This window comes from Pholis gunnellus, assembly GCF_910591455.1.
Source record: "Pholis gunnellus genome assembly, chromosome: 13".
Taxonomy (NCBI): Eukaryota; Metazoa; Chordata; class Actinopteri; order Perciformes; family Pholidae; genus Pholis; species Pholis gunnellus.
In genome coordinates, this window is record NC_136540.1 from 9378130 (window position 1) to 9392085 (window position 13956).

Consider the following 13956-nt stretch of genomic DNA (forward strand, 5'->3'; position numbering starts at 1 on the left):
ATTATCGCCATTCAAGCACGTTGAGTGTAATCGTTCCACAGAAAATCCACACAGAAATTAATTCAGAATATGTATGACTGTATGTGGTTATTTTTGCATGCACCCATGTGTGTGTCCATATGTCTTTATTTGCACATGCATGTAGTACTGTACATTAAAATAAGAATGCTACAACAGTAACACAAATATTAGTATTTCAGCTTGTATCAGTGTTTTTTGTTTTATTTTTATTGTTATTGATTGACTGTTAGGAGAAAATAGATCCAGGTTGTGCCTAATTCACTGTGTTTCGATGCTCTCATAAGATGTTGAATTGTTCCAAGGATCAACAAAATTCATTTATTCTGAAAAACAAAAGTCAGTACAATATTGTAAAACTGTCATATAGTGGGGCTGAATCTGTTTATGGATCAATGCCTGCATTTGTAATATGTGTGTGTGTGTGTGTGTGTGCGTACTGTTATTGTAACTGTACACTGACAGTGAGCTAGAAAATAAATGAAAAAAATAAGAAAACACTGAAATAAAAAAACAAAACAACTAAAGATATCAAGAGGAAAAATGGCTGCCGTATTCTGTGATCTGCAATGCAGCCTGCTAGCGTTTGTCAATCCGTCTCACCGTCATCGGAATAATCCGGTTCGATCAAAGCTGTTATCAATAGCCTCGCTCCTTTTCCCTCTGTCCTGGTGATATGCTGGCACACTGAATGACCCTCAGCTATACAGTGTCATATGAACATGTGCCAAATGCTGTCGTCTCTGCCAGGGCTGCAGGCCGTAGTTTTTTATGTGTGTATGAGTGCACATTCACACACACACTCATTCTTAAGTAGCAGCCTTTATAATTAGAGTATAGGGTTTGTAAACTTATGAAGAGATATGATGAATCTTTTATGAAACTTGTATTCACTCGAAATTACGAAGAGACGCCATTTGCAAGCTTGTATTGTGTTTTGTATCATCCATCTGTGTTCGTATGATCTAAAGTTGCTCTTTTTCGATTTTTAGGGCTGATCAAGACAACTGCGAGGAAACTGGACAGAGAACAACAGGCAGAGCACTTCTTAGAGGTACAGAATAACCTGAACAGTGTGCATTGGTTCATAGTATTATTATTTATCTGGCCCTGCCACCTGCCACAGCCCACTATTAACAGAGAGTGGGTGGAGAACAACCCTGGCAGGCCCTCAAGGCTCCATACACTGTGATAAATGGCTCTAGTTTTGGGCCCCAGGTTTAGGAATTTCTAAATGTAATCATTCATCATTGGTTATCTTCTCTACTCAGGACGGGAATAAGGAGCAACGGAGTTGGTCTACCCGACATTTGATAAGTGCAGACACTGGGCATACAGATAGCTCTGTGATTACCATTTCTGTTGCTTCTGCTGCTCTGCATGCAGATGAACCTGATAATCAGAGATATTCCACTTCAGAGGCACGAGGAAACTTCCACTAACCCCAGACTTCTCTTACAATTTAGTAAATGCTGTTGAATCTACAAGAACTTTCCCCTTCTGCAAAATGGAATGGAATAACCCTCAGCTGACCCACAGTATTGTAGCTGGTGTTTCGTTTCTGTATTGCCAATTGCCTTGTCTAGACTCAATAACTTTTTGTGCTGCTTTGTTCAGCTCCAGTATGTAATAAGAACCCAGTGTATGAAAACTCACTACAAAATGAAAACAGCGAAAGATGCAGAAGGACGCTTGCGTCTAACGGCGTTGATATACTTCACACCTAAAAAAAGTTTGAAATTGGGGGCACAGAAGTCTTTGTTGTTACATCGTCTTGTCTTGTCCTGTCCTGTGATCTCAATAGGCTTGCCAGTCTATGCTGCCTGTTTCTAATTCATAGTCTAGTGAGCAGTCAGGCTGGCAGAGATGGTGTTCACCCTGATGTGATCCAATTGATCAGTGATCAGACCTCTGCCTCCAGGGGATCAATAATACAAAGAGATTTCCCATGAGCTCAGCCACACAGCGGGAGCCAAGATTGAAAACGTTAATAAATGTACCCTAATCCTGCATATATGGCAAAACATGTTCGAGAGACAATGATGCATCTCTATGACTACTAATGTGTTTTTGGTATGTGTGATCGTACATCTCCTCAGGTAACAGTTATAGACGGCCCGGTCACCACCCGCCAGTCTACTGTGTGGGTCATAGTTCACATTCAGGACGAAAACGACAACCCGCCAACCTTCCCGGAGGTCACCTACCGCATCAGCTTGATTGAACGCGACCGCAACAAACGTGGCGAACAGGTGTACCGGGTCTTCGCTTATGACCGTGACCTTGGAGCCAATGGCAACATCACCTACAGCATCGTTGACGGTAATGCGGATGACAAGTTCAGTATTGACCCCAGGACTGCCATGGTGTCATCAAAGAAGATGGTGACAGCGGGAAGCTATGATATCCTCACTGTGAGTTTCATGCACCAGGTTTTGTTTTTTTAGAATTGATCTTTATTTAAGTGCTCTTTGGTCTAAAGTAGGCCAGTGGCATATTTCAGCGAAAACACAGCACTCATAGCAGACAATAAATCTATAGTTTCAATGACAGACTGCCTATTGTCTAACTAGCGATAAGACCCCGTTCAGACACAGTACTCCTCTCTTTCCACTTCCTGATTGCTGCTGTTCCAATTTCTGTTTCCTGTCTTGCTACAACTAAATCCATAGTCGCTTGGGGCTCCATTAGGTTCATTTTTCACTGGGCACAAGTCCAGGTATTTGAGCTTTTTTTTGTTGCTATTTTACATGGCCAATGAACTCCAACGTAGGTGGAGCGGCACAGCTGAAGTTTCAGTTTTTTGTAGCTTTATTTGTGTACCCACTTATTCATTCTAACAATGTATTCTTCAAGCTCCATCCCCTTTTATGTGCTGCAGACACCAGATTTTATTATGCATCTGGCTCACTGATGAGTCGGTCATGCCCATGTGACCTTTGAGCTTGTGCTCAGTTTCAGTGGAAAAGAGCTCATGTGTGACATAAGAGTGTCATAGACAACCAAACGCACCAATGTTCTCTCTTTCAGCTGTGTTTCTTCATTTTTGGGATAACTCTGTTCTCGAAGCAAATAATAGTTTAACTAATGTATTTGGCTCACAGGCTCTGGTCTTAAATGAGCACCACTTATAACAGCATATTTTACAATTACCTCTCTTATAGGTTTCTCCGAAGAGGTAGTTGATATATTGTGGTTAATGCTTTTCCCATCAAATGTGAGAAAGGCAGAGTGAGCTATTTTAAGTCAGGCAAGGACAGCCATCCCATTAAACTGTAATTGCTGGAATCAATTTTGAGGTTAGAAAAAATATAATATATGGATGGGAGGTTGTCGCTGGAAGGTGTAGGTGTAAGTAATTGTAGTTGCCGTGACTGAAGATAAGCATAGTGCTCATATGTATACAGTTTTGACAATCTGTGGCCATAATTGTGATACCTTCTCGATGTTTGCTCGCCCTGAATACATACATACTAACCTAACACCAAATCCAGTGTCGTGGGAAATGAAAGTCGTGAATCATTGGCTGAATGTCTGGTTTCTCGGTATTGTTTCCGTCTCTCAGATAAAAGCGGAGGACAGCGGTGATCCCCCATTATGGTCTACTGTCAAACTTCATGTAGAGTGGATTCGCAAACCTGTCCCCTCGCCTGTAGCCCTACTATTCACCCAGAGGTACTACAATTTCTCTGTTTCGGAGACAGCTGCTGTAGCTCAGCCGGTGGGAGTAGTCGCTGTCAGCCAGTCAAGCGCACCTGTGTGGTTCAATATCATCGGTAAGAAAATGAATGTGTGATAGTAAACTAATAGACCAGAGCATAATCCATAATTTTCTTGTGCTGTCATGTTCATTCAAATGCATTTATTCAGGATTTCTCAGCCACACTATCAAAAAGGAACTAAATGATTCTTCTCATGCATTATATTAAAATTGATTTTGATTTATATATCAAAAGAGGACATTTGGTTTTCCTCAGATTTACCTCGAATTGAGGTATCAAAGGATGAGGGGTGAATAAAGTAGTTGGAACAGAATTGATACATCATCTGCATGGTGGAGTGTCATGATATTGCTTTTGAGAGATGCTTTTTGGGTCAGACCTGACCTGGATGAACCAAAACACTGGAGGCGATGCATTTCACACCATGCAGTGTAAACAATTTCAAAAGTTACATTTCTTGATTCAAACTGCAGGCTTCCTCACAGACCACCATAACAGCTTTGCTGTAACTTGGACATATTTCACTTTAAATGTATCTCGCTGCTGGAGAGGTAATGCTCACAATCCAAATGAGCTTGTTCAAATCAAAAGGCTTATGACACGATCCGTATATAATTAATTGTACAAAGGCAAATGTGAATTTTCTTTTTAAAACTATAGACAATATAAAAATAAAAAGGATGACTTCTGCTGCTGCTCTAGCTCTGGTGGCAACGATGAATCTTCTCCGGAGCGTACTGGTTCTATAGCTGTCTGCCGGTTTAAAACTGGTGAGCTCTATCTTGCCCCTTGGTTCAAATCTTTGAAAGGGTAATCAGTGAATAGCTCATTATTGATTGCTGCAAACCAAATGATCTTAATAGACACCCAGGTCCCTTACTTGGATGGGATTATGAAGGTGAGTTGATGATTAGTTGATCATTCTTTTGCAGTCACAAACATCAAAAGATACAGAAAATGCGGTGAAAATGTGTTGTTCCTGCTCCACTCTTACTATTGATATCAGTTGTGCAGGAAAAGTAGATGTGCAGGAAAATCTCATTAAAAAAATAAAAGCATGATGATCATCTTTTTCTCTCAAACTTCAAGAACCGGACTTGAACATCATCCCTGATTGAATCACTTTATCCCAGGTTGACTTTGCAGAGTGCTGTATATACTGTAGATGATGCAGACCTTTGATCACAAGAATATCCTTGACTCCCTAAATATTCATAATGTCTTTTTTCTTTCCCTCTCCCTCTCTCTTTTGCCGTTAAGGCGGACGGCTCGCCAGAGAAACGTTCTACATTCCTCAGAATGCCTGTGGAAGAAACTGCTCACTTGACACAGGTCTGGTCAAAGCTAATTTTGCCACACGCCTTCCTCCAAAGCCCCAGCTCTGGAGAAATTCAGACACAGTCAGAGAGACTTCCTTTGAATGGAAATGTCTTTGAAATAATACCAGAGTATGTTGGGATATTAATGCCCTTGACCACTTATGTTTCAATATGAGTGCGCCTGATGCTCTTTCTGTAGTTACAGACAAACCAAACATTTTGTTGCAATAAGGGAAGTACTCTCTGTCACAGATGTTTTTGCAATAGTTGCTTCACTTCTCAAAGGGGATCAGTATGTTCAGTGTGTATTGTCCTTCACGTGTGTCATAGCGTTTACGTGGGCTCTTGTGCTGGTAGAATGTGATACAAACAATACAGGGACCCATTCAAAAAAAACGCTCACTTATCTGCTAACAGCAATTAAGGCTGTTATCTTAAAATCAGATGAAAAGAAGGCGAGTACTTCGAATAATGAGTCAAACATTTATGTCCAAACGACTCCTACCACATAATTTCTTCTGCAATCCTGTATAATCATCACCTGTTCAGATTTTGAATTGCTGTTTGTAAAAGATGCATAAAAGACCCCCTAGACTAGAGGAACCTCTTACATGCACGAAAGAAACTGTATACTTATCTATATTTAGAGAAAGACTCTGATTTCTGTTTTTCTTAATGCTGTGAGATCATAGTGTAATATTGACCAACCTCACACCCTACAAAAAAGCCAATCCCTTTGGTTTGCTGCGACTTAACACGCATCAGTGCTTCTGTGAAAAATGCCCAATCAGTATTCATATGCTGAGGAGAGCTCTAGCTCCCAGATATCTCAGGAGAGAAGCTGGAATGAGACGAAGGATGGTACTGAATACCTAACACATATCAATCCTCTCCCTCACTATAATCAAACATTAAGCCTCTAAACTGTACACTCACCGCCCGTGGAAACGACCCGGCTGCAGGTTTTTGATCCCCGAGATGGGTTGTGTTTTGGACTGATAAGACAGATGTTTGTGTGGCTGTTAACAGCTTTCTGACTGCCAAGTGGGTTCGGCGCTACATTGCATTGCTTTTCAGTTCATTTTATTTCACAGACCCTCCAGCTCCAGACGCAGGCACCTGGCCAAAACAATTACACAGTAATAACTTAGAGCACCTGAGTTTAGCACGCAACGTGAATACTGAATGACTGCAACTCTGTGTGTGTGTGTGTGTGTGTGTGTATGTGATTGTGTGTGATTCCAGGGAGCTTTGACATGCAGTTTGACCTACAAGTGGGGGTGGGAACTCTAGTTGTGGCCAAGCCCCTGGATGCAGAGGTGCAATCTGTGTTCAACATGACTGTACAGGTGACCGATGGGACCAACTTTGCCACAGCACAGGTACGCACACTTGTGATTTGTAATGCATTGGCACTGCTTCTTACACACTCCCTACCCACATCACATTCAATTATTGTTACCCCCTTCCTGGGGGAGCTTTTTCTCTGTCAGCTTTCGTCCTTCCTACGCTTGCACTCCCCTTTTTTTCTCAAATTATCTCTCGCTGACTATGAAATTTGCTTTTTGTTGCTCTCTCGTTGACATTTCCTGTGCTCCTGCTGTCTCGGCTGGCGTACTAGGTCTGCCTTGTAAGGGAAATCCTTGATATCAGTGGATTAATGGGATTAGCCTGTGCAAATAAATGTCAAGTGTTTGTGTGCGTATAAAATGCAGCACAATTATATCCCTCTGGGGAAAAACTTATAAAATAGTATTACTATTGCTTTGACTCGAGAGATTTAGTGTAAATACCACTGGTATCTCCGACCTTGCAAATAAAAAATTCAAGGGGTAACACTACCCTACGACTGTGTCAGATATTATCAGACACCAAAGGAAGCACTACACCAGTGTTTGTATCTATTGTTCTCAATGCTCAATGACTCACTTTGTCACCCAGGTGTTCATCCGAATACTGGACAGCAACGACAACCCTCCGGTCTTCTCACAGCCAGCCTATGATGTCAGTGTCTCAGAGGACGCACCGCTCGACATGGAGCTACTGCGCGTTAGAGCGTCGGACATGGACGAGCGTGCCCGCTTGACCTTCTCCATCTATGGCAGTGTAGACCCAGTCAGTATGAGACTGTTCAGGGTCAATGCTGGTACGGGGGTCGTCTACACTGCAGACAGTTTGGACTACGAGGCCAGAACACAGCACATCCTCACTATTATGGTGAGGAAGAAAAATGTGCTTCTGTGTGTGCCTGGTTGGCTGTTGCGATAAATCTGTATGTGTTACTGTATGTGTGATTCTCGTCTTGGCTGCTGTGCCTGCCTTACTTCACTTTGGCTGATTCCTTTCATCTATGTTCTCCTACAACACTATCCGTATTCATCTCTCATTTCACTCTAGGTCAAGGATCAGGAGTTTCCATTTAACCGTGACCTGGCTCGTATCCTGGTGGCGGTGGAGGACTCCAATGACAACATCCCCTACTTCACCAGCACCATATATGATGCTGTGGCCTATGAGTCATCTCCCATAGGCACTTCTGTATTACAAGTGACAGCCCTGGACAAAGACAATGGGATTAACGGGCAACTCACTTATACTATGGAAGCAGGTAGGGATTGGATTTTTAATGCTTTGTCAGAGGAAAACAAATTGGGATTTAAATTAGTTTTTTCGGATTTACTCGTAATGTTGTCTGTAACCTTTCCGCTACTTTCAGGGAACACCGGTGGTGTGTTTGGAATTGATAATGCCACAGGCCTAATCTTCATTGCCAGGGATCTGGACATCACCTCTGTGGGCTTTTACACCCTCACTGTGCGTGTCACGGACAGTGGATTTCCTCCATTAATGGCCACCGCTTCAGCCCGCATCTACTTGATACTGTCCGACTTCTCCCAACCCAAATTCTCTCAGAATGAGTATCAGGCTGAGGTAAAGAGAGAGATGGCTGACTTAAAAGGACGGGTGCATGGGGGAGAGGTGTGGGAAGGGAGAGATAGATCAAATAAAGAAAGGCTGGGAGGGATGGATGGTAAATCTCTGGCGAGTTATGTGCACAATGTCAGCGATGATATTTACCTGCTGTATATCTGTCTAAAGTGCCTAAAATGTTAGAACTGATGACTTTGCATTTACAGATAATGGAGAACAGCACTATTGGAACACATGTGACCACTGTTAGCGCCCTCAGTCGTTCAGCACTGATATACGACATCAGCAGGGGCAACGAGGAGCACTGCTTCTTCATCAACCATCATACTGGTGTAATCAGCACACGTAGACTTCTTGACTTTGAGGTTTGCTAATGCACGTGTTTCAACTAGAAAGTGTATAAATGCATACTGTTTGCCAAAGTTCAGTGTTGACAGAAAGAGTGACACAGAGAATTTTAAGATAGCACTTTTACTCTCTGCATTAATCTTGCTTTGGCAGCAAACAACGTCCTACTTTCTGGTGGTGCATGCCCTGAGCATGGCTGGAGTGGAGGCCAGCACCACTGTCATCGTCCAGGTGGGGGATGTCAATGATAACCCACCACTCTTCCAACAAATCAGGTATCATTGGTTGTCAAAAGAGATGAGTTTTTGTATTGACATTCTCCTCTGCTGTTTGCCAAGCCGTGTTGGGGCCTGACATGTAATTTTCTGGAGTGATTTAAGTATTGCTTCTACAGCAGTGTCCTCTCTTTATCTGAACAGTTATGTGGGCGCAATCAGTGAGGCTGCTCCAGTCAACAGCGTGGTCATGGGAGAGGATGGTAACCCTCTGGTCATTCAGGCGACCGACAGAGACCGCAATCACAACGCCCTGTTAGTGTTCCAGATCGTAGACGAGACCGCGCGTATGTTTTTTAGTGTGGACTCTGGGACTGGATCAATTCGGTAGGTGACATATAAAAACCAGACCAACTGCAACACTATTGAGGATGTCTGATTGACCTGCTTACAAACTGATATATCTCATACTTTCGGATCTTCTTCTTATTTGAATGTTTCTTAAATTTTAGAACAATTGCCAGTCTGGACTATGAGACCTTCTCAGAGTTCCTCTTCCGGGTTCATGTTAGAGACAGCGGTCAGCCTCCGCAGAGTGCTGACAGCCCAGCAGAGGTTGTTATAAAGGTAAGTAACTGGCATATGAATCAGCTTTCACTGCTTCATGAACCATTCTTGACTCACTTTGATTCTTGTATTCCATTTGTGGACATTATTTTCACTCTGGGTACGACGTCCTAGGTGATCAACATCAATGACTCGCCTCCAAAGATGTCGCAGGATACTTACGAGACAGTACTCCTCCTGCCAACCTACGTGGGTGTCGAGGTCCTTACGGTGGAGGCTTTTGACCCCGATATGACCTCTGACCTCACCCTGAACCCTGACAAGGCTATGACCTCTAAGCTAGCTTACTCTCTGGTGGACAGCAATGTGGAGCACTTCTCTGTGGAGCGCTACACCGGAGTTGTGACTGTCATCAATCAAAACCTCAGCAAAGACCGTTACCGCTTTAATGTGAAGGTATGTGATTGGCTACAGGTGTTCAGTGGACATGACACATACATACAATTTGCATGTGCTCTGTCAAGCTTAGATAAACAGCATGCAGTGGGCTTTGATTGGCTTACAAAATAATGTTTTCCACAGGGAGGTCGGAGCACTGGGTCATAGGTTTTCAGTGTCTTGATGTAGAGTACTTCAGCTAGTTGACGCAGGGTTTTCTGCCCAGGCAGATAAGTTATCTCTCCAGGTTTCCATGCCTCAGGGTTGTTCTGTCATTTTTGCTGAGAAAGGAAAGGGCAACGCCTGCAAAGTCTTATTGAATACACATGAAAACCCCAGCTTTACCAGTAAGCTGTCAAATAAATGCAAAGAAGGCTTTCCCACTAAGTGCTTACCCTTCTTTATTTGTTTGTTTTAAAAGGTATGGGACGGACGTTTCTCCAGCACGGCAACAGTCACAGTGCTTGTCCGAGAAGCTGTAGACAGCGGCCTTCTCTTCACCTTCCCGTTCTACTCCGCCTCCATCCTAGAGAACATACCCAATGTCACTGTAGTGACTATTGTCAACACAGTCGGCCACCGCCTCAACGAACCACTGAAGTACACTCTGCTGAACCCCAGCGGGCGCTTCACCATCCGGCCGACCTGCGGGGTGGTGCTCACCACTGGTGTGCCTTTTGACCGCGAGGATAAGGAGAGTTACGAGTTGGTGGTGGAGGTCAGCAGAGAAGATGAGGTACTGAGAGTGGCGAGAGTGATTGTGCGAGTTCAGGTGAGTGTCTCTTTTCTTTATTACTTTCTTTACACTGACCCCTTTGGATTTTCCTAAAATAATCATTCTTTCTCCAGGTGGAGGATGTAAACGACAATGCTCCAGAGTTTGTGAACCTTCCCTACTACGCTGCAGTGCAGGTGGAAGCAGAGCCAGCGTCAGCTATTTTCAGGGTATCAGCCATTGATCAAGACTACGGTCTGAATGGAGAAGTGACATACAGCCTGAAGGACGAGCATAGAAACTTTCTGGTAATTTGACACTGCTATTAAATGTCTTCTAACTCTTAAATGATGGACTATCCATTTCAAATTCCATGGATTCGTACATTGTTATGCTCTTCATGTTACAAACACGTATTTATTTATTTTATGCAGGTGAACCCTGTGACAGGAGAGCTGACCTTAAGGAGGGCCTTTGAGGCAGACTTATCCAACGCAGAGTACAAGGTGGTCCTTGTGGCCACTGATCGTGGCTTCCCCCCTCTGTCCAGTGAGGTGGAGGTGCCTGTTACTGTAGTAAATAAAGCCATGCCGGTGTTTGACAAGCCCTTCTATGGTGTCACTGTCAGAGAGGATGTGGCCGTCTCCACATCTGTCTTGTGTATCAATGCCACCAGTCCTGAAGGCCAGAGCGTCATCTTCACCATCACAGATGGAGACCCTTCCCTCCAATTTGACATTGGCTTTGACACAGGAATCATCAGTGTGATCTACCTGTTAGACTATGAGACCACGCAGTACTACCGGTTAACGGTGAAGGCTACAGATACTCTGTCTGGAGCAAGGTCTGAGGTCGACGTGGACATTGTCGTGCTGGATGTGAACGATAACCCACCACTGTTTCAGAACACCTCGTACTCCGCTGTGCTCACTGAGAACTCCATGATCGGAACGTCCGTGTTACAGGTGTGTGTGTGTGTGCGTCTTGTGTTGATTGAGTGAGTCCATTGTGTACTCTTACTAAATAATTGTTTACACCTAAGGCTCACTTCAGCAGTCTTGCAGCAGCACATGAATATTAAATGCCAAATCATTTACTTATGAAAAGATAGTGGGATATTTCCCTCGAAATTTCCCACTGGAAGCTCTTGGCCTTTCGCGAATAATAGACCAGCGCTGTTGTTGAGGAAAATGTTTGCACAAGATGATTTTAAATTATTGAGTTAATTGGATTCTGAAGCAATTTTGTTATGGTTTGAGGTAGAGACATCAAACTAGGTTACTGGCCCTATTTGACCATATTGTTGAAATTTAGCAACAATCAGGAAGGCAATCTAAGAATATTGGATTCAATGAATGTTTATCATTCCTTAAAATACACCCGCATGTGCTCCGTGGTTTTGCAATATTGGTCCCCACATAGGTAATGCATTGTAAATGCATGTTTCCGGCTTCTGGCCTATCATCACTCAGTAGCACTGAGGGACTTAACATTTACTAAATTAACTTTTTGTTTGTGTTAAAGTGAGGAAAACTTTAAAAAAAAGAAAAAAAAGGAGGAAAAAAAAAAATGTTATTACTGCAATTCAAAACAACGGATCAAACCAACTTACTCCATTCTACCTCACATGACTATCACACTATTGAAATTAATTTCCTTAAAGTATTGTACTTCAACAAAATGATCATGCCGGATACTGGACAATGTTTCTCTGTAGTTTTAGTTGCAGTATCTCAGCAAAACACAGAACTTTATTTCATTTTTATCATTTGGTCTCAGTGTGGGTAGCTATAGAGAATGTCGGGGTGAACAAATCAGACCATATTCTGAATAATGCATGCGGGAGTGCAAAATTTGACGTTACTCTCCCCGTAGGTGTTTGCACAGGACCAAGATTCAGAGGAGAACGCCCTGGTGAGTTACCAGATTCTATCTGACATCTACAACAGCACCAACTACTTCCACATTGACAGTAACAACGGATTGGTATTCACGGCACGCCTACTCGACTATGAGCTCTTCCAACGCTACAACTTCATTGTCAGAGCAACGGACAGTGGAGACCCTGCCCTCAGTAGTGATGTCAGTGTCACTGTGACTGTTTTTGACACAAACGACAACCCACCTAATTTCAGCCAAGCGCTGTACGAGGCCTTCGTCAGCGAGCTGGCTCCCAGAGGGCACTTTGTGACTTGTGTTCAGGCGTCGGATGCTGACATCTGTGATGCTCATAGGCTGAGGTAAAAGAAGCTTTATAATAAGTTGTGGTTGTGTTGTTTTCTCTGTAAATTGATGACTAAACCCTTCAGTTCATTATGTTTAGAAAAGCTTATTCCCTTATAGGCAATCTTTGTTTTGTGTTTCACTCCGTGTTGTATTTGCCTCTTTCTCAAGCACAAGCAACAAAAGGGGGATATTTTCTGTTCCCAGCAGCCTCTGAGCAAAATATTATAGTACACTCTAAACACCATTGCACTCTTTTTTGATTTGATTTTCAGATACAGTATTCTCTCTGGGAATGAGAAAATGACTTTTTTGATGGCGCCAGATACAGGGGTGCTCAGTCTGTCTAACAAGAGGAGACAAGGCATGAAACTCTCGTATCAACTCAATGTGTCTGTGTCAGATGGAGTCTTCACCAACACTGCTCAGGTGAGACAACTCACAATTTAGTTCTATCAACGGATTTGCTCTTTTTTTTAAACCGTTGCAGCGTTTGTACGTAGCAAAGCCGAGTAACCTTTTACAGCAAAACCATCGCTTCAAATTTATCACAAACACTCCCAGCTGTCCAGTACGGCTGTTTACCAGTGGCTGCTGAGCAGCTCTGCAGTTGGAGGTTAATGTGTGTTCATGTCAAATCTGATTTACTGTGAGAATGAGCTGCCAACTGGAAAAAATGTTCACATCTGTCTCGTAGTGGTAATTACAAGTGGGCTCTGGTACCCTACATCTCTGGTAGTCTCAATCAGATGTCGTCGCAATAACATGACACTCCATTCTTTTTCTGACATGTTGTGAACACATTGTCCCTCCAAAGTGAGTGTTTACGGAGTATCAATCACCATTTGGTCGGAAGCCTGACTGATGCGCTTACTTTTCCTGTGCATGCTTTGTTGATGTGATCATGTTTGACAAATCAGCCATTGATTATTTTTTGTGATGGCATCAACAAAATGTCAGCAGACATGGGGATGATGATGGGATGTGGATTGTAATGATGATGGTGATCCCCAGGTGATTGTACGTGTCCTGGGAGCCAACCTGTACAGCCCAGTGTTCAGCCAGAGGTTCTACCTGGCTGAAGTCCAGGAAAATGCCCCTCCAGGGTCAAAGGTCATTCAGGTAAGTTATCCGTCTTACTACTCACTCAGTATTGTTTCCATCAGGACTTTTAATAGGAAACTCCCTAAACATGGATGATGTTGTAGAACCTTGCAATGACCATTCTGACCTTATTTTCTGTACGGACCTCTAGGTTCGTGCAACAGATGAGGACTCCGGGCTGTTTGGCCAGATCACCTACTCCTTCATCAATGACCTGGGGAAAACGCAGTTCACCATTGACGCGGATGGAGTCATATCCACCGCTCAGAAATTAGACAGAGAAAATCCTCTTAACAAGGACATGGTGCTGACCATTATGGCCCTGGATGGTGGAGGTATTATTTTTGACACTGACC

General features: G+C 43.2%; 1 protein-coding gene across 1 annotated transcript in view; it reads left to right on the forward strand.

Moving 5' to 3' along the window:
- Positions 1-13956, forward strand: part of fat3b (FAT atypical cadherin 3b) — a gene marked incomplete at both ends in the record, with an annotated part of 59533 nt that overhangs the window by 15548 nt on the left and 30029 nt on the right. Inside the window, 20 exons of the mRNA XM_079172002.1 lie at positions 1011-1072; positions 2118-2432; positions 3584-3794; positions 5001-5072; positions 6305-6441; positions 7001-7276; positions 7457-7667; positions 7776-7990; positions 8197-8355; positions 8492-8613; positions 8758-8940; positions 9066-9180; positions 9295-9576; positions 9980-10330; positions 10408-10581; positions 10708-11238; positions 12149-12513; positions 12772-12925; positions 13511-13618; positions 13752-13935. Of these exons, the coding sequence (XP_079028128.1) occupies positions 1011-1072; positions 2118-2432; positions 3584-3794; positions 5001-5072; positions 6305-6441; positions 7001-7276; positions 7457-7667; positions 7776-7990; positions 8197-8355; positions 8492-8613; positions 8758-8940; positions 9066-9180; positions 9295-9576; positions 9980-10330; positions 10408-10581; positions 10708-11238; positions 12149-12513; positions 12772-12925; positions 13511-13618; positions 13752-13935 (4227 nt within the window). The remainder of the gene's footprint in view (positions 1-1010; positions 1073-2117; positions 2433-3583; positions 3795-5000; positions 5073-6304; positions 6442-7000; positions 7277-7456; positions 7668-7775; positions 7991-8196; positions 8356-8491; positions 8614-8757; positions 8941-9065; positions 9181-9294; positions 9577-9979; positions 10331-10407; positions 10582-10707; positions 11239-12148; positions 12514-12771; positions 12926-13510; positions 13619-13751; positions 13936-13956) is intronic.